The sequence below is a fragment of the Bidens hawaiensis genome, unplaced genomic scaffold (genome assembly GCF_021521415.1).
Source record: "Bidens hawaiensis isolate Kalapana, Puna unplaced genomic scaffold, B.hawaiensis_p1.1 tig00006634_1, whole genome shotgun sequence".
Classification (NCBI taxonomy): domain Eukaryota; kingdom Viridiplantae; phylum Streptophyta; class Magnoliopsida; order Asterales; family Asteraceae; genus Bidens; species Bidens hawaiensis.
Genome location: NW_027491448.1, coordinates 571,106 through 598,773, shown reverse-complemented (window position 1 = coordinate 598,773; position 27,668 = coordinate 571,106). Strand labels below are relative to the sequence as shown.

General features: G+C 34.1%; 1 protein-coding gene and 1 pseudogene across 1 annotated transcript; both read left to right on the top strand.

Annotated features, from left to right (window-relative positions):
- The first annotated feature begins 12,476 nt into the window (after positions 1–12,476).
- On the top strand, positions 12,477–13,641 carry LOC143633203 (vinorine synthase-like; annotated as a pseudogene).
- Positions 13,642–24,163: 10,522 nt separating this feature from the next.
- Positions 24,164–27,081, top strand: LOC143633184 (ACT domain-containing protein ACR2-like). The gene is made up of 7 exons (XM_077101531.1): positions 24,164–24,234; positions 24,323–24,374; positions 24,449–24,563; positions 25,207–25,274; positions 25,380–26,078; positions 26,439–26,543; positions 26,659–27,081. The coding sequence occupies exons 1-7, from the start codon at positions 24,164–24,166 to the stop codon at positions 26,998–27,000; spliced, it is 1,452 nt and encodes a 483-aa protein (XP_076957646.1). The 3' UTR covers positions 27,001–27,081.
- Positions 27,082–27,668: the final 587 nt, after the last annotated feature.

Sequence of the window (27,668 nt, the reverse complement as noted above, 5' to 3'; positions counted from 1 at the left end):
TTAACATATCACATAGAGTATGAACACAGCCCCGAAAAACATAACAGAGAAAATGGGCTAGAAACTCACCTAGATCCTATTACGTTCAAAGCTCACAGTAATTCCCTTCCTTAATTGTGGACGGCTAATTGTTTAAAATATACATTTATTAATTATCCCTATAACTAACTAACATAACTAATTAAGTTTCTATTTTAGTTATCTAGCGTACTAGATAAGCTAGGCTCGTTTGTTTAGGTTAAAGAATCTAACGGGGTTACTTTATTTAATGGCGGTCTTTATTAAACTCCTTTTATTCCTTACATTCAACATTCATACTCTTCTATTGTTTTATAATAATTTCTTCATTCATTATTTATATGTTTCTATAACTTAATATATACGTATACATACATTTCTTTCCTTTATCGGCGAATTTGTCTTTTAAAAAGTTAATGGGACTTAACGGGATTGACAAGGCTGGTTAGCTTGATTTATTTTGTTAGATCAGCTTTGAGATAATTAGGAAATAATTCGAACCAAGAATCTCCCAATGGGTTAACACAGCCATGCCCATAACCACTACACTACCTGTATCCGGATGGTAACAACACCCTTCCAATTAGGCATATAGCTTCATGGCTTTAGCTTGGTTCTATCATCATTTTTATTAGTACAACACTTCCATTATTGTTATTATTATTGTTACGCCACATGATGCGTTGCTGCTACTTCTTTCATTATTATTATTATTATTATTATTATTATTATTTTATGCTACTGTAACATTATTGCAAATCATCATTCTTATTACTATTTATAGAACGGTATACATTATAACCAGTATAAAATTATGCAATTTTTTATTAAAAGGAGAAAAGGCGTAGTATTTCCAACGGTTTAGTATTATAACAGTTGTTATATGTAAAGCATTTTAAGTTTTAGGAACGGGTCTTTGTATAACGGTTGCAAGTAATGAATATATTAATGGAATGTAATGTGAAGATGTTAACTGTTTTAAAATAATTGTTAAAGCCCATTGTTAAAGGCTTTGTTTATAAAACAACTCTAGTTTCCTTCTTATTTAAAACAGGTTAAGATAATTGTTCAAAATAAAATGGTGCTCTGCATCACATTCAACGGTTGGATCTCACACCGTTGTAAATAATTTTATACACCGGCGTCATAGATGTTTTTGTAGTAGTGGCCGAAACCCAACCCAGAAATCATGGGCATGTAGCCTCCCGTAAAAAGGAAACAAGGTCACGTATTAAATGAGTTAAGACTTTGTGAAATCAAATGCTTTTCCGAGTCAGACCAAGAGAGGAAACGAAAGCCCAGGTTCTTATCAGTCAAGGATGTTTGAACGACGGCTAATATCCCACACCTGCATGTCGCCAGGGGTGAACAGAGAAGAGAGATGGGCCGTTAATTTTGAGGGAAAACAGGGACGACGAATAAATGACAAATTTACCCCCACATGGGAGGCACGTGGGCTGAGTTAAAGTTCAAAATAGATGGTAATATATGACAATTACTGTGATTGATATAAAAGTTGAACCAATAGGATAACAAGAGTAATAAGTTGAAAACGTTAAGGATCAATTTTGTAATCAGGGATCAAGTGTGTAATTTGGGCAAACCCCAAGGACCAACCGTATAATTAATTCTTCCAGTTAGATAAGCCTTTTATATTGTGCATGAAATAACGTAGGTTTTTGTTCGTAAAAATAATTAAAAAAAAACGTTTAAACCTTAATGACTTCTATTAATAATTAGGCCCCGGTATGCAATACAAGAAGAAGGTTCTTTTAAGAGATTATTATGATAGCTTGTTGGTATATTTGGAAAGAAAGAAATGAGCTTCTATTTAAATAAAAATAGATTATAGTGGGTAAGGTGATCAAAGACGTTAAAAGTTTGGCATTTCTTGAGATAAAAAAATAGATCTCCGTTTAAGGCTTTAAGTTGGGCCTGTTGGTGTAATTTCTCCTTTTGATTGTTTTTTGTTTCATTGTTTTGTTGGCCTAGTGTGTTGCTAGTTTTTCGTGTTTAATAAAAGTTGGCGTTCGAAAAAAATAAGCTATGAAAAGTAATCTTTAATAAAAAAATGTTAAAATTACAGAAATTGTCCTTTATGTACGTAGCAGATTTCATTGCTTGTCCTTTATGTTCAAAATTGATCTGTTTTGTACTTTATGTTTTCAAATGCTACACCATTTGTCCTTTAGCCCTAACCCAGTTAATTTTTCTCGTTGAATATGATCATGTGCCTTGCACATGAGGGAAACTTAATCATTTTACCTTTTTATTATACATACATACATAAATGAAAAACAAAATATCTCTCACACTTTCTTTCTTCTTCGTTCATCCACCACCACCACCCCCTTACCACCACCAGCATCCACCCCCACACCACCGCCATCCAACCTCCAACAGTCATCTCCATAAGCACCACCATCTCTACATCCTCTCCCATTTTTCTGTATGGTCTTCTTCATCCCTCTTTGAAGATTAAGCCGTCGGAAGCTCATCCTTTACCGTCGCCGTCGCCACCATTGAAGATCTGGAACAATTAGTGTTAAAGATGATGCTCCGGAAGCCGGTCCCACCCGGAAGATTTGGAGCAATAAGCGTTGAAGATCCGGAACACGGTGAACGGGTTTCAATTAGGGTTCCGATTTGGGCGAAAGACGGTGTTGGGTTCCGATTAATCGGAATACGATGAATGGATTTCGATAAAACAGTGCTTGGCTTCCTCTGTTCAAATTAAAGACTATACAGAGTAAAGAGGGTTGCGGTCGTGGCTTGGGCGGGGGGGGGGGGGGGGGATGGTGCGTAGGGCTGCTGTGGTGTGGGCAGATGTAGTGGTGGGTTCCGGTGGTGGTGGTGGTGGCTCGTCAGAGAAAATGGTGGTGGTGACTCGTTGGAGATGGAGCTATGGTGGTTGTGGACGAACTCAAAGGATAGAGTAGTGTGATACCCGGCAAAATAAAAAGTATTATTATATTCCATAAACGAGATTAAGACATGTTTAGACTAGGTTAAGTGAGAATTAAGACACTTAAGTTAAATATAGTATTTTATGCTAAGAATGAAGGGAATATATGTATTTTAAAACGTCCAAGGAGTCAGATGGAATAAAGAAATTTTGGTGATAAGTTAAGACGACCGGACGTTTTTGGTTAAGCGTGTAAATATTCAACTCGACATTCGATAAAATGTCCATGGTTGAATCCATTTGAATAATGTAGAGGATTGAAAAGCAAGAACTCTGGCGAAAACGTGACTCAATTCCAAGTTATTACGAAGCGGGAAAATGCAAATTAATGTTTCAACAACGGTCGTAATATCACATGTATTGAGGAGATAGTAAAATCTATACTATTATTATATTCGAGAATTATTATTTGGATAAGATAAATCGAATAGACACCATAAGTTTGGATGGGTTGTTTTTGAGAAAAACAACTAAACTAGTTTTATTAAGTTTGGAGTAACACGGAACCGATACCGACACCGGGAAACGATCAACAATAACTTATTAGCGGAAATAATAAGTTAACGAGACAAATTTAAGTCGGGAACGAAATAAATATTTTGACGAGATGATTTGGAAAATATAACGTCACTTAAAAATAGCGGATTCGTTGAAGCGAGAGACCGATACCCGAACGGAGATCACAAGGATAAAACCCGACTACATATAGTCTTTTTCCTCTTTATGTCTCTCATTTGAAATAACTTTAGAGAGAAGTTAGAGAGAGAGTGGGCATCAGCTAGAGAGAACTCCGGCCAAGTGGTGGTGGTCGACGGTGGTCCGGCGAGACGGTGAGCGGTGGTCCGGTGGCTGCCGAAGGCGGTCGAAGCCCGTTTTTACCATGGAACCATTTTTCGACGTCCCGAACGCGATGGTAAGCTCTGGTTGTCTTGATTTTGAGCTTAAGTTCATTAAAAACATCTTTTAAATTCTGGATAGATTTCTTTCGGTTTGCATGTTCTCAAAGAGTGGCCTCGTACGCCAAATTCCACCGTCCGAACATCTTTGTTTCTTTACCGAGGATTCCTAACCCATATATAAGCATTTTGAATTGGTAAAGATAAGATTTGAAGTTGTTTAAGTATGGTTTTGATAGCCATTTTCGCAACATTTTTCAGGTTCGGATTTTGAAAACGCATATCTAAGGAAATGCAGATTCCCGGAGATCTGACCGTCGGATCGAGCTGAAATTTTTGGTGAGCCTTCCTAACACCTAAATCTTTGATTCCACAAAGGGATCGATGATCAGATGTCTGGATGATGAGTTATAAGCTACGTAATTTACTGGTCAGATTTTAGAACGAAAATGGTTCTTTAAAATGGGTTGCATGTAGGTTTTGAGGTGTCGTATGGACGATCCGAGACCGGAGAAATGTTTGTGAGGCAAAAACAAGCACGTTGGTATATCCGGATCGTGTTGCATGTCGGCTATGAGTAGGTTTTTAGACGTGAACCGCACGCGAGAGGATATAACTTTTATCTCTTAAAAGTTTGATAAAATTAGATTTCGATAGATTGGTTTAAGTAGTTTTATTAAGTATAATTTGAAATATTATAATGCGGTAGATTATTATTTTAACTATAGCGAATTTACAAACGAGCGTTAAAAACAAGAATATGAAAGTGAATAACCAATATAAATTCAAGACCACGCGTGCTAAAAGTTGTACAATCGAGACTTGGACGATTTCGTGTGTGTGTATATATATGCACGATATTTGGACTGAAATAGTTTATCCGGATATTGACCAGCATTAATAATAAAAAATAAATAAATAAATAAATATACTTTTAGAAAATGTAAACTTTTATATAAAATATGAAAACAAAATTTTATTTACATTAATATAACGCGTTTCGCTATAAATAATAATAACGGTTATATTATGTTTTGTAAAAATAGTAGTATATAATATATTTGTTAGAATTCAAGTACGCGTCTCTATGACAGATAATATGTTAATAAAAGAATATTATATTTTAAAATAAATATATATGTTTTATTAAATAACATCCAAGTTAAGTTTCGAAAATATATATTAGTTTTACATCGATTATTTGAAACTATGTTGATCCAATATATTTATAAGATATTTCGAAACGTTAGATTCAAATACGATTTTTCTTAAACAATAAAAGTTTATAATTTAATTATTAGAATTATTATAAATAAGAAACGTGAGGATAAATAAATTAAGTTAGGATAATTTTCTACTTGTATCTACGTTTATGTGTTAATATAATTGGTATTAAACATAGGAATCCGGTTATTATTTGGATGAATGCTAATAAGATCTTGACGTTGATTGGCATATTATCACACTTGAGTGTTATTTGAATTGAGGCAAAGGTGAGTTTTCTCGTAAATCCTCTTGTTTTAATGACTTATAAATGTTTTTGGGGGAAAAGTATGTAAACTAAGGGCTTTATATTTTACAAATTGTTTTAAATGGAATGAGTCATTATGAAAGAAATAACCGTTAACCTAGAGAGAAATGACCTAAAAATATTGGTAGATCTATCGGGGCTACGCCCTCCACTCTTCCAGTCGCTCTGGTTGAAAAGGTGGGAATATTTTAATTTTGGTATGCATCAGGTTTATCATAGTGATAGTTATACATGTGTTATACTCTTTGCTCGTTTACAACTAACACATTTTGTTTAAAAAATATATTGCTATGTTTAGAAAAGGTTGGAAATTAAATTCCCATTGAAAAGAATGGTAAATGATGGAAAATTGTCATTAATAAGAATGACGAATAAATGGATGTAAAGTCGAGAACTGTTACATCCCGATTTTAATTGAGAAACTCACCAACATTCGTGTTGACAAAATTATTTTAACATACTTTTCAGGTAAATGAAGAAAATAGATGCTTTGTGAAGGATTCGGGAAAATGGTGTCGTGCGTTTGAATGAATGATAGTTGGACTTGTAATTTAAAATAGAACCGTGCATGTTTGACACGTGTAAAACTCTAATATTTAATAAAGTCCAACTTATGATTCATTATAATTAAATATGATTGGCTGAACAGCATCTGTCACCGCCCAAATTAACATAATAAAGTCTTCCGCTGATAAGTTAATGATTTTGGGGTGTGACAAGCAGAGTGGAGTGATTGGGTTAAAATAATATAGTGTGTGTGTGTGTATGTGTGTGTGTGTATTCTTTTAATTACTAAAATATTTTTTAATAAAAAGGTAAAATGACTTGGTTGCCCTCATGCGCAAGACACATGATTAGATTTATCGAAAAACACTAACTAGGTTAGGGCTAAACGTTGTAGCATTTAAAAACATACAGTACAACACAAATCAATTTTGAATATAAAGGACAAGCAATGAAATCTGCTACATACATAAAGGATAATTTATGTAATTCTTTCATAAAAAAACGAAATTAAGTAAACGACATACTAGTTACAACAACTAGCTTAGTGGCAAAGGTGTATCACCTTTAACCAAATGGTTATAAGTTCTGGTCTCACTTGAGACTTTGTAGGTCCTCTAGATGGATCTCAAGACTTGACTCGGATCAATCCGTGTTGTTGGTTAGCGGAAATCACCAACGACACTCGGATCTCGGATCTTAGTTTGTTTGGTTTATTTTCTAAAAGAGAGAAAATGAGAGAAGTGGGTGAGAGAATTCTTTTTATTTCCAAGAGTTTTCTCTTGAGTTGTGAAAGAGTTAGAAAAGGTTATGGAGAAATGGGTAAAGTGCCCTTTATATAGGGTCCCCATTTCTCCAAATTTTACACAATAAACTTACAAAATAAACGTACCGAGTACGTACTACACCGACTAAAGCAAAATAAAACGACATATACAGTCCTAAAAACAATATATAATATTGGCCCTACAATCTCCCTCTAGGATTGAGTATGTCGTGGAACATTCGTCAAGTTCTTTGCTTCGTCTTTATTTCTTGAAACTTAGTACTTGTCTTGAAACTTAGTTCTTTATTTTAATTTTGGTATGCATCACGTTCTCGTTTTCTTTTAAGTGCTTCAACATCTGCAATTCCAAGCAGACTTGATCTTGATCTACCTGTCCATGTATAACTGCACAAAACTTAGAACGAATAAGATTCGTTCACAGACCCTCTCGAGAGTCAAAGAAGAATTTGTTCACAGACCCTCCCAATTTCAGTCTCTCGACTTGTAAATGATTTGTTTAAGTCCCAGATTTCCAACGAACTTTGCATGAACGACCTTGACAACAAAACACATGATTTTGAATGAAACAAAGTTTAATAAAATATGTACAAACACAATAAAAACTTAAAATCTTTTTGCCATTTTCATATATTTTAATATTACGAAAATATATACACAATATTTTGAAGTTGAAACAAAAAATAAAACAAAAATAAGATAGGAGTAAAGATAAAATTAATATTATATATCAAAAATATTTACTTTAAAAGTTTAGTAAATTATTTTTCTGAGAAAGATCATAACAGGGTATCACATTATCTGTTAACGTTCTAGATCACACTTCTATTTGGACATTATTATGCCAAGAACCCAAAGTCGATTGTAGATATAATTTGTCCACTTAAACTTAACAAGTATTTTGATGTCAACATGATACGTTAAGGTACAATTAGGCACAATGCTTGTGTGGTCCCCATTTAATCCGAAAAATTACAGACTCCATCATACCTCGGGCTTAATTTGCTTTCACATGTCAACTCAACTTGACTTAAACCTTTCTTAGTTGATCACAGTAATCTTATTAATACACTTGACACTTTGACTTTGTGCACTTGAAACTTTTTACACTTAACTCGATCTAGAAAGATTAAAATAAAGCAGAAGTTCAGGCCATAACAATCAGGTCGGATAATACCATATTATCGCGCAGATAAAGTCCAAGGCTTGAACAAAAGAAAGAAAATAAAACAAAGCATAAGATTCAGGGCCTTAACAATCAGGTCGGATAATACCATATTATCGCGCAGGAGAAAGTCCAAGGCTTTTGAATCAAAATAAATGAAGAAATAACGCAGAAGTTAAAATTCCTAGAACTGACTCTTTTTCTTGATTTTTCTTTTTCTTTTCTGACTCTTTTGTTTTTCTTTTTCTTGCTTTTCTTGACGCTTTACTTGACTCTTTTCTTAACTCAATAAAAATTAAAAATGACACTGATTTTTCATAAGACAACTGTGATAAGGTAAAGAGAGGCTTGGGTATGATATGTTTAATTGCATTTCAGCCTTCATTAATATGACTTTAGTTGGAGTCGGCAACCGCTTCATAACGTGTAACCACTAGCATAGGCAGATATTTAAGTTTATATCACTATGACACTTACTCATTTGTCAAGCCTATATACACATCAAGCAATGATCTTGTTGGCTTTTGATCTACTCTTTTCATGTGCAAGAATCGTTAGAGATAATTTCTTATCATTTTCCAATGGTCGGATCAATTTTTAAAAATTTTAAATATCCGACTCCCTCTAAGCAGGAGCTCCCTCTAAACGGGACAATTCATTTTAGATTTTCTTAAAAGTAATATAAAATCTTTTTGGTAAATCAAATGATTTGTTTTTGCTTTTCTTAAGATGAATTGAAAATCTTTTTGGTGAGTTAAACTTAACTCATTTTCTCCCTCTAAAATTGTGACATATTTGAAAAATATTTACAGTTTTATATACAAAAAGATAGATAGGTTGTTTTAATCAAAATTGATCATGCCGAACGATTCGACCAGAAATTCAAATCGGGTATGATCGATGGCTTTAGTGAAAAGGTCAGCAAAGTTGTTGTCAGATGGACTATCTTAAGCAAGCATTATCACATTGTATGACAAAGTTGAAGAGATTCAAACCGAGATCCAACAGCTGATGCTGGATCCATCACTTGAGAGAAGTAGTTGGACGAGGTTAATTGAGAAACACTCGAAAGTTGTTGTTGAACCATTTAAACAAGGCTTCCCTTCCATGAAGTTTGTCCTCCCATGTCGCTTATGAAAGACTCGAATCCGCCATCAAATGGTTTAGCATCAAATAGCAAGAGTTCGTCTCCCATCATATGCGGGTGCAATCACTATCTAAGTACCTAATACTATTGATAGTCCTCCTTGATTGACCCTGCATGCACTAAACGTTCAAATAGACTTGGGTTCCCGGGATACTTTTGTCCCGAGAAGGTCAACCGTAAATCGACCAAACTTGATTTTATTTCCTGAAAACCATTTATTTCTTGGTGGAGCCTCACTTGATGAAGAACAGTCCTTAGGAATCCGAGCAAAAACTTGTTCCTTGGTTTTGTTAATTTTGGACTTTTCTTTTCTTGATTTTGAAACTATTTTTGGTGAATCCTCAGACTTTACAGTCTTAGGATCCTTTTTTATTTTATCCTTCTTGGTTTTCCAAAAAGGTTTCTTTTTGTGTTTTACTTTATTTAATTTGGATCTCACATCCATTTCACTAGGTTCACTATCAGCTTGATCAGTCCTTGAATCAGGGCTACTAAAAGCTCCTTTTGGGGACTGACTAAGCTGCCTTTGAATATCAAGTTGTTGCTTGAACCAGTGCTTGCAATGTCTTACAAGGTGAGAAGAGTGACCACACACAAAACAGCACTTTCTCCTATGAGTGCCATAGAACTCGTCTGAACTATAATGTGGATGGTGCGGTGGGAAAGGTGATCCTTGGAAAGGAACATGATTATAAAACACATTTGTGTAATATGGATCAACAAAATTTTGTTGATAATGAGCATAGTAGTTGTTGTCACAGAAGTTGTATGACTGAGGATCTCTTGATTGATTGGTTGTTTGAGAAAATGATCGTTTATTTGGTGGAACATATTTACAAGAAGTACTTGCCTTTTCATTTTCAAAAACTTTGCTTTTACATGAATTATCCTCAGTCTCACAACTTGATGATGAACAACTTGATATGTTCACCTCAACAGGCCTACTTTCGTTGACACATTTTTCAACAAAAGTTTCATCACAAACGGTTTCATAATCTGAGTCAGAAGAAGAACATTCATTTTCATTGCAAACGTTTGTACAACTATCATTACTTGAATTTTCACAAAATACATAATTTGACCTTGACTTTAAACTTCCCAACATGGATTCACAAACTGGATTGTTAATAGTTTTGGTTAGATCCACACATGATTCAAAACGTGGTTATAACTTTCCTTTTAGCTTACAACCCAGGTTAACCGTCCCACATTCACCACCATTTACATCACCAGATGCTACACAAGACACATTGATGTCAGATTTATCAGATGATGGGACTGGAGCAGCAGTTTGAGAGGCAGTAGGAACAAATTTCACAGGCTTTGGTATTCTACCAACCTCGTATTCCATTTCTTCCTCTGGAAAAGTATTATAGCTAAAGTGGGGCAAACTAGTGTAGTTATCATTGAATGGTGGTGGTACGGCAGTGTAATCGTACCCCAACCCCGCTTTAACTTTAGTACTTCTCTGGCTCCAATAAGATCATCTAATTTTTCAGATAATGCCTCAAATCTTTCGACTTGTTTTTCCTTTTCTTTCTTATCAGAAACTTCGAGTTTTAATTTCTAAATTTCTTCTTTTAAATCATTAATTATGTCTCTATAATAAATGACATTATGCTTTTCTCGAAAAATTTCAAGTCTAAGATTAGCTACATCATCGTGATGAGTTTTAATCTTTTCAACGTTGATCTTGTCAGCTTTTACATATTCAGCATTTAACTGACGAAGTTTTGCATTTTCTTTCAAAACTTCGTCTTGATGATATCTATAGTATGAGACTTTGTTGATGCATGCTTGAGAACAAAGATTGTGATTTACCTCATCAGCTGGTGATGTGTCGGGAATGGTAGGACATGCATGACTACTTTTACCGGCAGCACTTGTCCCAACTTTATTACTTGTCCCAACTTTATTTTCTTTGGACTGATTGTTCATTTGGAGCTTATCTTCCATTATTTCAAAAGACTTGATGGTAGAAGCCAACTCTGAGAGTGTCATGGTATACAGATTTGTGGTTCTTTTGATGGTAACCACATTGATACTCCATGTATAAGGCAGTGAATTCAACAGCTTCATGTTGATCTGAAACAAACCATTGATGATACCGACACTTCTCATCTTTGTGACAAGTGACTCAAATCTGTTGATGAAAGAGGAAACCGATTCTCCTTTAATATATGTAAACATGTCGAATTCTCTTTTCAATATTTCCTTTCGGCTTTCTCCCATATCCAGATTTCCTCCAAGCTTAGGTTCGTAAGACATTTTTTTTAACTCGATTAGATTTTTTATTTTATTTTTATTTTTTTTTGAAAGAGAAAAAAAATTTTAAGGTTATTTTTTTTGCTACAGTACCGAGTTGCTACAGTGCCGAGTCGCTACAGTGTTTCGCATGAGTTGCTACAGTACCGAGTTGCTACAGTGTTTCATATGAGTTGCTATAGTATCGAGTTGCTACAGTACCCCCCCCCCCCAATGTGAAGCGATTGCTACCCGTGCGAAGCGAAGCGGTTGCTACAGTACCCCCCGTGCGAAGCGAAACGATTTGCTACAGCCCCCCCCCCCCCCGTGCGAAGCGATTGCTACGGTACCTCGGAAGCGACTGCTACAGTACCCGATGCTTTTTTTTTTGTTGAGAATATAACACCCAAACTTCCAAAAAGTCAAAAAGACTTTAGTCTAAAAATCAATAAATCGGCCTAGATCTGAGTTTTTAAGCCGAATCTGAGCTCAGACACAAAAACTTAAAACACTAAAAACTTAGATTTGGTGATTCTCGTGTATTTCCAAGGAGTAAGGGACTCCAAAAGAGGTGAGTAACACGAAATCAACTTCAAATCCAACAAAAACTAAGATCAGAATCCGAAAAGTTTGACCCGAAAACCACAAAAAGTCGAGCCGAAAGCTCTGATACCACTTGTAGGTCCTCTAGATGGATCTCAAGACTTGACTCGGATCAATCCGTGTTGTTGGTTAGCCGAAATCACCAACGACACTCGGATCTCGGATCTTAGTTTGTTTGGTTTATTTTCTAAAAGAGAGAAAATGAAAGAAGTGGGTGAGAGAATTCTTTTTATTTCCAAGAGTTGTTTCTCTTGAGTTGTGAAAGAGTTAGAAAATGTTATGGAGAAATGGGTAAAGTGCCCTTTATATAGGGTCCCCATTTCTCCAAATTTTACACAATAAACTTACAAACGTACCGAGTACGTACTACACCGACTAAAGCAAAATAAAATGACATATACAGTCCTAAAAACAATATATAATATTGGCCCTACAGACTTGCATGTGTAAAATAAATGGAAAAAAATTAGCTATTAAAAATAATAAAAATAAAAATAAATTAAATTAAAAAACCGAAATACTAGGTTGTCGTGTTTAAGAAATTTCTTCAACCTTTTTTTTTTTGTTATAAAACGGCATGCTTTAGCCGAAGATCCCAAACACACATCGTTGGACTTAAATGGAGATCCCAACAGTTGAAATTAAATCAACAAAGTTTATAAAACCTTCCAGTCCAACTCCCGCCACCCTCCGCCACCACAAAATGGGCTTCAAAGATGAGGTTGTGGCCGCCAAAAATGTCCGTCTCATTCTCTTCTACTCCGCCATGAATGGTGGTCCTAGACACCACCATCATCCGCCTCGAAAACTCATTAGCTCAATGCTTATCACGACTACACCCCATTGCCGGGAGATACAACCACCAAATTCGAGCCATCAAATGTAATGATCAAGGCGCCAAATTCATACAAGCCCATGTTCAAAACAACATAAAGCTTCAAGATGTACTTGACCCGAAACTAAACCCTGAAATACTCAACAATTTGCTTCCATGCGGAGTATGTGATGCAGGTGAAATTAGTGATCCTTTGCTTGCGGTGCAAGCAACCATATTCGATTGTGGTGGTTTGGCCCTAGGCGTGTCTATTTCACACAAGGTTGCTGATGCAGCAACCTTGTGTACATTTTTGAACGACTGGGCAACATTGAGTCGAGAAGAAATCAATCTTGACTCAATCTGCCCAATTTTCAGCTCATCATATTTTCTTCTAGCAAGAGGTTTTATGGATTACGATCCGCCCCTGCCTCGAACTGTTAAGCATAAATTCGAGACTTTCGTTCAGCGAAGAGGAGATCTATTGATCAAGGCAAAGATTAATGACAACATTCAAAGCTACTCCAGGGTTCAAGTGGTTTCCGCAATAATATGGAAGACACTAGTCGACGTGGATCGAGCAAAACATGGTTCTCCACGATCATCGATGCTTCATCAACCCGTGAACATTAGAGGAAAAACAAGACCTCCAATACCGAATAATGCATGTGGGAACTTAGCGGGATTTATCATCACTGAATGCTCACCAGCTCAAACACTAATGGGGTTCGCATGTCTATCAGATTTGTTACACGATTCGATCAAGAAAACGGTTCAAGAACTTGGTAACTTGGCCGCCGAAAGTGAACAATTGCAAGCATTGGTTTTTAATACGTTTGTCAAGAGTGAAACATGTGATCATGAGCTGGTGAGTGTGTTTCCATTTACTAGCTGGTGCAAGTTTCCATTTTACCAAGTTGATTTCGGGGTTGGGCTAAATCGGGGTTGGGCGGCCGGTGTGGGTGGCTAGCTCGGCAGGTCCGATGAGTATGGTGACTTTAATGGATGGTCAAGGTGGTTGTGGGATAGATGCGTATGTGAATTTGGATGCACAAGACATGCGACTGTTTAGCGAATTATTAATTAACGTAATTGTTAAGAACGATGACACAGAAAAAAAAGAAAAAAAAGTAAGAAAGAAATTTTATTTTAATATCAATAAAAATTAAAAAAAGATTGCAACTATATATATAGACTAACCTATGACGCATAAATACATACGTTGTATACACGTGTATGTTCACAGTTAGGTATGTGAACAGTAAATTGAATATCTTTAATATGTGTCTTGCTTCTCTCTAAAGGTAGGCAAAAATAATGCCTATCTTGGTTTTACAAATCTTATCTTTTTCGTGGTGCATGTGTCATATTATCTGACAATTTAGCATTCATTCATCTTTATCTTTTAAATATTTCAGCTCTCTTAATTTTACGAGGCTAGTATACTACATAAATAATTCATAAAAATATAAATATTTAATAAATAATAAATAATAAATACACAGCAAACAATAAACTTATCTAACAGTATTACTATGAGTCGTACACTATCTTTGACAACAAATTTAAGATAAAACAATATACTTTTATGTTTGAGGTTTTCGGTTTTTATTATATATAATACTAGATTTTATCCTTCCGGTGATTGTTTTAAATTATTCGTTTTTAATATATATATATATATATATATTTGGATTTTAATTTTATTTATTGTAAGAAAGTTAATAATTAGGATTTTAATTTTATTTATTGTAAGAAAGTTAATAATTAATATACTTGAGGTTTGATGATAAAATGGTTTTACAAATAAAAGATATGTTATAATCTGGTTTAAAAGTTATCTGGGTTTGGTGATACATATTACCCATTTGTTTTCTTTATTATAAAATTGTTTCTTAATTATAAAGAATATCTTTTTTTTAAATAAAATAGGATATTAATTTTTAGTATATCCCTATTTTATAGGATTTTCATATCAAATAATATTTGATGAGATTAATTTTTAATATAATGAGATGTTAGAACCCATTTAAGAGCTATCTGAGTTTGGTGAGACCTTTACCTATGAATTCGGGTCAAAAGCGTGAGAAGCCTTCATTTACAAATAAAGCAAGCTGATGGCTTGAGAGAATGATTGTTTTACATTTTTTATTTTTTAATATTTATTTTTTGAATTTTAGTTTTTTTTATTGTGAAAAAGTTAATAATATACTTAGGGTTTGATGATGAAAGAGTTTCATAAATAAATGATATGTTATAACCCGTTTAAAAGCTATCTGGATTTGGTAACCCATGACCCGCTTATGTTTTTTACTATAAAATTTTTTATTAATTATAAATAATATCTTATTCTTTTTAAATTGGATACTAAATTGTAGTATATCCCTATTTTATAAGATTTTCATATCAAATAATTGATAAGATTAATTTTTAATTTAATGAGATGTTATAACCCGTTTAAGAGCTATCTGGTTTTGGTAAGACCCATACCCATGAATTTGGGTTAAATCAATGAGAGGCCTCCATTTAAAAATCAAGCAATCTAGTGGCTTCCATAAAAGGGGGGAGCGACCACATCGCAACACGTAGAATTTTAAGAGTTTCATTTATATATATTATAGATATAATCTCTAATAAAAACCTATAATGTTTTGTCACTTGTCATTTCCACATTAATCCTCACAATTTAAAACCAATTAAATCTTTAAAATCCTTCATTGCCATTTATTTGTTATTCAATAACTATTAAATACTAATTTGAAGGGTACAAATAACTGAATAAATTAATATTTAGATTGTTTTAAACACTATTGTACCACTGTGTCTCTTAACATGCATGATAATGTATTGAAACCCATAACTCTCCCACTACTTGTGGTCTTAGAATTGAAACCCTTGTGAGCGGGTTGTCACACCCCGAAAACTTAACTTAGCTTAGTATAGCAGCGGAAGTCTTAATTAAGACGATTCGGGCGGTGACAGACACCGATTAGCCACACAATATTTAAGCACACACATATCCATAAATATACAAGTTGGACATTTATTAGTTTATTTTTGAGCTATCAGAGTACACATTATTTAACATTTTATGTCCAACTGTCGGGATGTGGAAACATCCCCATTTTTTCCCAAGTCTCCTTCACGAAGCTCTCTGTTTTCCTTTACCTGAAAACACGTTTAAAATATTCGTCAACACAATGGTTGGTGAGTTCTTGATTTAATAAAATCATTACCCATTTATTATTTGTCGGCTTACGAAACTCGGTCCACACGTGACCAATATGTTCAATTCGATTCCTTGCCTTTAATTGGCCAATGTCCACTTTCATTTACACACGAAAATCGTTTCAAATTTTCATACCGGTCCTCGCTTTACCACGAGAGACCACATGGCCCCCCTTTCGCTATAAAAGCGAAAGTGCATGAAAATCAACGTTTTATTTAACAGGTGTGATAGTTATAGACTAGCTAGGAATATAACAAATGTATGACTCCCTTAAATCTATAATCAAAGCGTACAACAATCGAAATATTTATCACTTACCCCACCGGCGCGACCGGTGATGATAGGGCGTCACCCCGATAGATCTATCAATATTTTTATGCCTGTTTAACAGTTAATGATTATAAGGCTGTGGAAAAATGATATCGATTTATGCCCTCGACAGCCCGACCATATTGGTCAAATTTAAAGTCATTCCAATACCACAATTGTCCAAATAAAACGCGTTTTGACCCAAACGTGTCTTCCTCCAAAACATTTATAAAATTATTTAATTGTGTCAAAACAGGGGGGATTTATGAGAAACTCACATTGACTGTTATCTGTCAGTTTTGTTCCCTTCTCACGTCCTATTCATTTAGTACATGTTTTTAATAATTTATTTCTCATAAAGTTCTTAAGTTGTTCTTCCAACTTAAGTGTTCACACTAGCTCTTTTAGTTTCAACAAGTTTTGCTTATTTAAAATTTTTAGTTTATTTATTATCACTAAAGCACACATCACAAGTATTTATAAATGTTCACATATATATATGCAAGTATATTTATATGTATATATAGATAAAAAATATATATATATACATACATTTTTATATTATCATATGCACTTAAATGTACTTAGCATTAATTTTTGCACATAAGATATTTAATAAGCAAAATTTCCTTAAAATTGCTTATTAAATATTAACATGATATTTTATGTTTGAATATGATGGAATTACCCTTTTATTTTACTTGTTTATTTAAGTCCCTTCACACTTACAATTCCTTTTGTTTTATAAGACATTTTACCGATTTTGTCGGTTTTGTTCAATTATTAACAAAACGAGCGTTTTTCGCGTCGTCTTTCGCCACGCGAATCGCTTATTGCCAAGCCTTACCATCTTGGCCTTATTACACTTGATATAATGTGAAATATATATAAGATTTTGGGTTTTAGGGGCTGTTTTGTTTCAGCTCATAAAATCCTTGTCGGTTTACGTTAAAAAGCCGATTTTTCGACTAGTTAAGCAACCGATACTCGTTTTGAGACAAATAAAGCATGCTAATCATATTTTATACTAAATCTAATATAAATATCTTACAAATTTTCAGATTTATAAATATTACTTATATTTGTATTTCCATTAATTATAAACATGCATTAAATTTTTCCTTAACATTCCTTTTGTCATGCATTTAAACCTATATTTAAAATATCATTTTCCAATGATTTAAAACATTTAATATCCTTAAAAATTCAGATTTCATTCTTCTTATATTTATTATGTTTTTAAATTTAAAAAAACTCCTTAATATGCATTACATGTAAAATTTTCACCTTGCATGTTTGTAATCTAGAATGTTATATACATGACATGAACATAATAGGTGTTTACATTTGGTTTTTATATGAAACTTAGTGACTCTTTTATTAATGTATTGGTTCCATTAATTATTTTCAATATTGTTGTAGTTTCTCATGCATGCAAACAATACTAATCACCATGATACATACATGCATGCAATACATATACACATTCATAAACATACATACTCTCTCTCTCTACCTCACGGCTCTCTCTCTATATCCTAACCCTATTCCATTTTTAGTTTCTGTTAGTCCCATTTTGTTTTAGTCTTTTGTATTGTAAATATAAGTTGTGAGCTTTAGTTGTTAGAGTTAAATGTATGGGCCCAAAGGAAACAATGTTATAAAGCCCATTGGGCATTGGATGTGTTTTACTTCTCATGCATGCTTCTCAATAAATAGGAAGCATGCCATGAGAAGCAAGGGTTGAATTGTCAATTAATAGAAAACCTTTTGGCAAAAATTCTATCTCTCTAACTTTCTCTCTTCTCATCTTTCGGCTCTTTCTCTCTCTCTCTCTCTCTCACTCACCTTTCTTTAACTGAAAATAAACTCAAGATCCGAGACCTCTTGGTTACTTAGTGTGATTTCCGCTAGCATTAAGTTAGGTTAATCCAAAGACGTTGTTAGATCCACCCAAATAGGGACCTACAGTTTCATTTTAAAGTCCTTTATGCCATTAAATCTCTAAACCGAGTTTAACCAAGATGAAAATGGATTGATATGCATGTGTGTTTGCATATGCATGTGGGTTTTGGGTTCCACATACACACACAAGCACTCACGGTTTCATGCACACACACATACTTTAGGGTTTCAATCTTCCATTTTCACCTAAGTTTATGGTTTAGTAGCTTGTGTGAACCCCTTTCAAGATGCAAGAACAATGTTTTGCATCCAAATATTGAAGAACAAGGTTAGGGTTCAGATTTTTACCTTAGGGTTTAGAAGGGAGATGAAAGAGAGTAATCTTAGTGGCTTGTATAGGGTTGTTTATGCTTCCATCCTTCCTACTTTGCTCCTAATCCATCATCTTGAGTTTGAACTTAGGGTTTTTGTTGTAATGTGGATGGTGTAGTGCAAAAGAGAAAGAGGGAAGTGTGTGTGTGTGTGTGGGTTCGCCGAGAGAGAGGGCGAGGGAGGAAAAGTGGGGTGGTGGTTTGTGTTGGAGAGTGGTGAAGTGATGATTGAGTTTTAAAATGTGGATGGTGTGGAGATGTGTGTGCACATAGGCCAAGGTGGCTTTCATGCACACTTCTAGGTTGGATGAATAAGCAAACCATAGAGAGTGGGGGAGGTGGATAGGTGGCCGGTCAAGAGGGTGTTTGGTGATTTATTTATTTATTTATTTTAAGTTATAAAATGTTATACACTAATCTCACTTTGGTTAAATTTATAACTTATAACTAGTTAAGTTCATTTTTATGAAAAACCGATTACATATTCGAACTCTTCATAAAATTAGCTTCGAAACCATATAAAGATGTAAATTTTTGGAGTTGGTTGGTTTCGGGTCCTTACGGTGTCGGTACCGGCCTTTGTTTACTTAATGTTCCGTCTTTGCGAACCGAACATTCTAGAATTATGTTGATGGTCTAACATTAATGTTTTCCCCTTTACTTTTATTATTTTTGGTCGTTCCTGACCTTTGGGAATTTATTTGGATTGTTAGCCTAACCCGGGTTGCTGGCTGTGCCTTACTTACACAGTATTCGCTATACGCCAAAAAGGAACTTTTTGAACATAATCAAATATATAACACACATATTTTTGGAATTCTTGGACTAATATATTAGTGTTATTATTATTCATAATATTGTATTACATGGTAAACCCGGATTACATTAGTGCTTAACTAGGCTTAGAAAGACCGGGTATCACACGGGTAGGGGACCATGCGTAGTCATAATGTGGCTTGTCAAGCCATGTGACGTCCAGTCAGCATTTCAACATTTTGCAAGAAACGGTGTAGTCGTAACTCTTCTCAAAACTCTGCAGCAATCATTTTTTTTCTTTTTTGCATTTCAATTTTTTAGTTAAAACTAAACAAATAATATTTCATTAAATAAATAAACATTACATTAAAAAAAAACTACTCGACTCCCCCGTCCTTGTCTTCATCTTCATTAGCACCGTCATTGTCGTCTTTGTCTTCATCATCAAACTCGTCTTCATCTTCATCGTTGCCCTCGTCCTTGTCTTTATTCTCACCGGGAAGGCTCCGTAACATCCAAACATGTTGAACCAAATCCGCTATAAGAGCGTTATGTATTTCTTTTGTACGCACGAAATACTCGTTTTTTAGTCTCTGCTCCATATATAGTTGTTTGACTTGGTGGTGGATCATCGTCTGGTATATAATTGGACATATTTTTCTCCCCTCGTCTTCGATAATCATGTTATGCAATATGATACACGTATACATAACACTTTTCATTCTTTCCAACGACCATAGACGACATGGATTTTTAACAAAATGCCAACAGTGTTAAAGAGGCTCAAAACACCTCTAGATGTCCTTTCGCAAGAATTTTACACTTTCTTAAAATAATCTCTTTTTTCATTGATCAGGCCTCGAAACGTTTTCACGATAATCAAATACTTAGGACATATTCCATCACCCAAATAGTAACTGCATGGGTAGTAATTATCATTAGCCCAAAATGAAGCGACGAGAATGGAATTGGAGAAGTAACCCTCCATCACAGGCGACTGTTCCAAGATGTTTATGTCATTGTTGGAACCGGGGACAATAAAGAACGCCGACCAAATCCAAAGGTCATATGAAGCAATCGCTTGAAGACTGACTGATGGTCCTTTTGACCTCACCATGCGGTTGGACAGTTAGCCCATGCACCCGTGCATACAATCTATACTCCGGTCATGTCGGGTAAACCATGCATCCTTGCATGCGCCTCATAAATCCGTTGTAGATCGTTACAATTGGGTGTTCTAAGATAATATGGAGCATATATATTTATTATTCCTATATAAAATAATTAATTAAAATCAATTTAAAAGAAACTACAAATGATATATTTTATTTTAATTGAAATATACTGTAGCAGAAATCATTCAAAATATCTCGGTTTGTTTTATTAGTCATCTTTAAGTACTCGTTATTGATGTCAGACGTGTTTCCGTAGGCAAGCATGTGTATAGCTGAAGTAACCTTTGGATTTCGATGAATCCTAATGTCCCTCGTCTGTTCGGTTTTTGCTTAAAGTAATCAAACTCTCACTCCAAATCTTCGGCAATGTGCAAAAATTAATGTTTAGACATCTGAAATCGACGCCTAAAATCTTCGGGTACATGTATCTCGGCGACTCATCGAAGTAATCTGCTATCAAACGAACATTTGCGGCCAAACGGTCTCATTCAATATATGCTCTTTTCGAAACTGGGGGTGGAGGAGGACGAAGAGAACTCGTATAATTTGTTGCGAGCAAAACCGCACTCGTAATCGGCTCTTCCTCCCGTCGTCATCGACTTGTTGGTCGATCCCAAAAAAACTGTTGTATATAGAAGTGGGAGAATTCATAGGTTTGATGGTTGTAAATGGAGTTTGAGAAAAGAATTTTATAATAGTATGAGTTTTGATTTGGGAGTGGATGAATTATATAGAAAGAAAAATTGTTTTTTTTAAATAGCCGTTGGTTAATGGCTAGTTTGACCATAAACATTTTCATCGGTGTTTTCTACATAAAGTTGTACCCAAATATTAACCCAAAACGCCTGAAGGGTCGGTGTGCCCCCACGTTTTGGGCTCACGACGCCACACAAAGAGGCCGACTACGGATGGTCTAAGGCCTTCTAAATTCAGTTGGACAAAAGGTCGATAGATGGTTACAAAATGACCTTTCTATAACTTAGCCACACGTTCTCATTAATCGAATTAGAGACATTACTATTTAACCTTCGAAATTTATTCTAAAATGACCAAGTAGTGATTTGTCATTTTTTTTGTTTCAAAAAGATTTGTTTCTTATTAATGTTCGTACAAATTAATATTGTTGTAATTGCTAAAAATCAATGCAAATTACTCTCCTCTCCAACTTTCTGTACACATGCGTGTATTCTACTTTCATGAAATAAGATATTATGTTCTCTTACACCTCCATTATTTTGTTTTTTAAAGTTTTTTACAAGGACTAAAACTAATAACCAAGATATACGACACGATTAAAAAGGGCTTGAATATTGAATATGTACATTAAACTTGTAAAGTTTGATGCATGGTTACCAAGGTTTTTACACATTGTTATTAAGCAATCACATAAAGCTCATTTACAACCATCTAACATGAAAAGTATGACGCACAATACAATAATTTTAACACAAAGTGTCTCAAACTAGTTCACATTATTACATCAAACTAACGAAGTTGAACAAACAGTTGTAATTGTTTTGATGCATGCGTGCTGTCACATTGACATAGTCACATACATGGCCACACATGTGAAAAAAAACTTCTATCACACTCCATTAAGCGATTTGCGGAAGCGTAAAACGGAAACGTAACAGATACAACTGGTATCAAATACATTATTCATAAAGAAACATTACTAACTAATTTACAATATATTACATCGTTCTAACATCTTTTACAAACTAAGTGATACAATCAAAACTAGCTCTTCAACTACTTTACTTCTAACTCAAATGCTCACGGCATCGATCACTAACCAAACACGTAGCACATAATCATTTTACTTCACTTTTCTGAATACAGGCTTTTTACATTGATGAAAATAAAAATATGTAAAAGCGTGATGCAAATGTCAAGTATAAATATTCATGTATTCACATCCTACATTTCTATATCATCAAAGTTTCCAAGAGAAAACAAGCAAAGCAAGTAATCAACCAAGAAATGTTATGCAGCACGCTAAATATAAATACGATATTCATATCCTACGTTTCTATATCATCATCGGTCAATAATAGTTTCCAAGAGAAAACAAGCAAAGCAAATCAACCAAGAAATGTTATGCGATACGCCAATATCCAATGAAATTTGAGGACCCTATAAAAGTAGAATCGTGTTCATGAATTGAATGGATCAAATTTGGATTATTTCTATCATGTATAACTACTTGTGAGAAAATAAAACAAGTAGAACTTCGATTCTCAACTCAACAGTTAGCCTACAATCCTCAAGACACAATTTAATGATAAGTATTATTAGGGCTATAGCAAATTGGGTACCTGTTTAGATATGTTTCAATCATAAAATCTAAGTGTTAAACAAGTCGTTTTTATGTTTAATACTTATGTTAATTGCATCGTCTTTAACAATCGTCTCTAACATGTTAAACACGATAAGACATGATTTGTCATGCCTAAAAAGCTCAACAACGTACTTAAATGACAACAAATTCTTTTTTAAATGGTACTTCATAGAAAACCAACAATATTTTTTTCAATGGTTTTTTACAAAAACACCACATTATTAAGAGAGGAAAACTAAAAAATCTAAATTGTTGAAAATTTTCTTTTACCAATGATCAATATTTTTTAAAAATTTTGTACTTTTTACATAGAAATGTACGTATATATTTATTTGCATATAATAAACAATCAAACTAACTTACACCTTTTTAGGTTACATAAAATTACACTCATATTTTTTATTTCAAACATAGACGATATACATTACATTTCAACGTATATTTTCGAAATATTACTGAGTTTTTTTCCTAGCTTATCGTATTATAATTAAAAAAATGGTCAAATGATCAAATCCAAAAAATGGACTAAATGTCTATGTAATTTACTTGTTCCTGTTTACAACCATTTCTGGCTGACTTTTCTTCGAATATATCTCCACCATTAACTCCATTCTTATGTAAAGTCAAATTTGTTAACCTGTTTTTCTCTCCATTTAACAACCTTTTATTGCCCTAATCTCTCTCTCTCTCTATATATACTTTCGAAAATTATATGCAGCTGATTCATCATCTTCATCTTCAAGAGAGAGAGAACTGAATATTCATTTTCAACATTGTATTCGATCCACTGTTACATTTCCATAGGTCCATGCTTTTCTAATTCTCTTAAACCATCATTTTCGGTCAAAAAATTATAAACTTTATGCATGCTATCATTTTTGCCTTTTAGGGTTTCCCATTTTAATTTTCAATTGACCATTCTTGCTTACTTTCATGTGATTCTTTAAATACTTTCATGTGTATCTGTGTATCAAGTTGATTTAGATGTACATAATTAATATCATATGTATTTACGAGTTTTCTATCGCAATGTTTGCATGCATGGAAAAGTAGTTTCTGAGCATAATTAAGATGATATTCCAGATTGATTTTAGTAACAGATTGTATAATATAATGGTTCAGCTACATGATCACGAATAATAAACCCTAGGCGCGTATTTATTATGACCCCACGTTATATGAATGTTATTTTTAAACAACTTAGTTTTGCTATCCAAAAAGGACTATTGATGCAGTTTGTTGCCCGTTTGCCTTCTTTGTCGATGTAACTCCAGTTTTTAATGAAATATCTTTTTATTAATAATAAAAAGAATGATTGTTCTTTATGAGTAAAGCCATAAAGCTATAGAAAGAAAAGAATTAGGGTTTATGCTTAATTTGACGGTTTTTCTTGTGTAGTTTGCAGCATGACAAGAGCCTTTTCACCCTACTTTGATCCCGAATTTGATTCACTTTCCGAAAGGATAAACGGTCCATCGTAAGTGATAAGTGATAGATTATACAGTATGAGGTTGCATTAATATTCTCAATGTTATTATAATGTTCGTTTGGTTGGCTTTAATCAGTTGCAGAGTTACATTTGACAATGAAAGCTTAGAGGAATTTACTACTGTTAAGGTAATTTGATTTTCAAATTCACGCATATAATATAAAAGGGATGTAAATGAGTTAGTTTGTTGTGTATGATGCAGATAGATTGTGTAAAGAAGCAAGATCAACTTCTGGAAGTGGTGCAGGTCTTGACAGAAGTCAACCTAACAATCTCAAAAGGCTATATATCTTCTGATGCTGGATGGTTCATGGATGGTATTTCACCAATTTTGGCTTTCCATATTCTTTTCAAAATAATATACAACTCGAGTGTAATTATTGCTTAATTTGTTAATTAGAGTTTGATGTAAAATAGAGGTGTACAATCTGTCATAGCTTTCCAGTAATGATAGGGCTGTTCAAAATTTGAATCGGAATTGAAAAACTTGAAAGTTAATTCGGATTGATTCGAATTACAATTTTGAGTTTGATCTTTAAATTTTTGAATCTGATTAGCTAACAACACTTCGAATTTAATTAGATTTTGAATTCTAAAATGAATTCGAATTTGTGACTTTTGATTCGACTCGATTTAAAATTTGAAAATTATTTTAGTAGTCCAAAATTATTTTCCCATGCTTATTAACATGTAAGGCTGCACGTCAAAAAGTAAATTTATAGTAGTCCCCAATATGCGGCATTGTTGTTTCTAGCCTTCGAAAGTTAAACACATATTGTACCATATTTTTGGATGACCTAATATTACTTTGAACCTTTTCAAATAAATACAGAAATTCAAATCAATTTCAAGTGAAGAGGTTATTAGTTTGACTTTTTCAAAGTGAAAAATGAATCTTGAGGTGTTTATCATATATTCACTTAGCTAATTTGTTATTATTATGCTTTCTGAAACTTGTAGTATTCCATGTTAAAGAGGAGAATGGCAAGAAAGTGACTGACCAAAGAATCATCAACTACATCCAGCAGGTAAATTGTCATGAAAATTTTTTCATGACTGTTCCATCTTAAAAGTCTTTTGCATCTGATGAGGTAATTTTATAAAACTTTAGCGCATATTAACGTGAAATACAGGCTATAGGTTCAAAACGGATGGATCCATCAAAGATCACAGCTCTAACAAGTAAACAATATGACACTAATCTTCATGAAGAGCCAACAGCTATTGAAATGACCGCCACAGACCGGCCAGGTCTGTTTTCTGAGATATCAGCGGCCCTAGCCGATCTCGATTGCAACATTATTGAAGCCCATGCTTGGAGCCATAACTCCTGTTTGGCTTGTGTAGCCTACATATCAGATCAATCCTCCAATACACGCATTGATAGCCATCGTCTTTCGGCTATCAAAAACCACCTCAACACCATTCTGCATGCTTCTAGCACACCCGAAAACACTAGCCTGCAGTCCCCACAACATGCAGATGTTAAGTCCATTGGCCTTATGTGGGCTGGTGGCAGTGAAGGCACCATGACCACCGTGGAGAGGCGGTTGCATCAACTCTTGTTATCGGCTCAGGACTTTGATGTGCCGCCAATACAACAGCGCGCCTGCCCTCCTGGGATCTCAATGGGAATTGATTCTAATGGTGAGAGAAAGACTCAAAAGACAAGTGTGCTGATAGAAAATTGCTCTGAGAAGGGATACTCGATCGTCACAGTGCAATGTAAGGATAGAAGAAGGCTTATGTTTGATACAGTATGCACACTTGTAGATATGCAGTATGTGATATCTCATGCATCTGTTGATTCTCATGGCGGCTATGCCTTTCAGGTATGCAATCATCTAACTATTTTCATTAAATTACCAACATTAAAATGTATTGTCTTTGTTATTGTGGAGTTCATATTGTCAAACTAGTTATTTAACATCAAAAATTGTTTCATTTGGTCATTTTGACAGAAAATAACTATATTACCATTAGTTATCTAGACTTATAACGCAAAATTGATAGGTTGGAAAGAAAGAAACCGAATATTCATCACATCTTGGTTTGACTTAAATTATTATTATTATTATTATTATTATTATTATTATTATTATTATTATTATTATTATTATTATTATTATTATTATTATTATTATTATTATTATTATCATCTTAATGGAACTATCTTTAAACCTTTTTAACAGGAGTATTTTGTAAGAAAGATCGATGGAGGCGCATTGAGCTCCGAGAGTGAGAAGCAGCATGCTATGAAATGCCTAGAGGCTGCAGTGGAGCGTCGTGTATGTGAGGTATTACATCATTCTTACAAACAAATAAGCGTACCCTGTAAAATCTAAGGCTTCAATAACTTTTTGCTCCCAACACTCATGGGATCTTATGTGTTATATTTACATGTTTGCGCAGGGAACCCGACTAGAACTATCTGCAAATAATCGGGTAGGATTGCTATCAGACATAACAAGGGTCCTTCGGGAGAAGGGGCTAGTAGTACTGAGAGCAGATTTAGCAACAAAAATGGACAAATGTACTGTGGATATTACATTCTACGTGAGGGACGTAGTCGGAAACAATGTGGACATGGAGTTGGTGAAATCCATGAAGAGAGAGATGGGTTTAATAGATCTAGCAGTGAAGAATGAGAAAGTTGTGAAGTCATCGCCTGCGGTGAAGCCCAGGTTCTCAATTGGAGATATCTTCAAGTCTCAGATTGAGAGGCTTTCACATAGTCTTTTGACTTACATGTAAACTACTTGGTTTAATAGGTTATAACATCAGTTAGGTCTTTATTCTAGATTTTTCTTTAGGTTTTGTAAAATTTGTACATAAATAAACAAGATTTGTGTTAGGATCTGTGCATACTCCACTTCCAATCTTTGATTGCACCAATGTCTCCCAATCATTTTTGCGTGCATATCATGAAAATTGCAGCATAATCATTCACATTGATATGTAAACTTAAAAAAACCTTCTTAAGATATAAACCCAATTCTAGTTATAAACAATTTGGCCAGCCTGAGTATCCAACTTATATGCGTAATGAGTTGTTTCTGTTATATGCGCTAAGTGAGATCAAAAGACAAGTCATTTTAATATTTCAAATCTTCTTCATAGAATTAATAATATGCTTTGTACTTCATACAATAATATGGCACTTTATTATGAATCTGATTACTGTATCAAACAATCAATAAAAGGATTGAGAAATGACCTGGCCACAGCTCTATTTCACTCACACGTGTTAAAGAAATGTTTACAATGAGATCTTGTATGGTTACTCCTGACTTCAATAAAACTTTTCTTGACAGTGTAGTTGATTAAAGACATATTGTTCATGTCTATCAGTCTCCGGGTGATTCCATGGAGCAAGACAGCAAAGTAATCCGAATTTGTTAAACTGATGTCAGGTACTCCTT

Bases quoted from the DNA above. Each gene is read 5' to 3' on its own strand.
- LOC143633184 (XM_077101531.1), top strand. From the start codon at position 24,164: ATGACAAGAGCCTTTTCACCCTACTTTGATCCCGAATTTGATTCACTT. The intron at 24,235-24,322 runs GTAAGTGATAAG...GGCTTTAATCAG, and splicing joins GAAAGGATAAACGGTCCATC to TTGCAGAGTTACATTTGACA. The intron at 25,275-25,379 runs GTAAATTGTCAT...CGTGAAATACAG, and splicing joins TCATCAACTACATCCAGCAG to GCTATAGGTTCAAAACGGAT.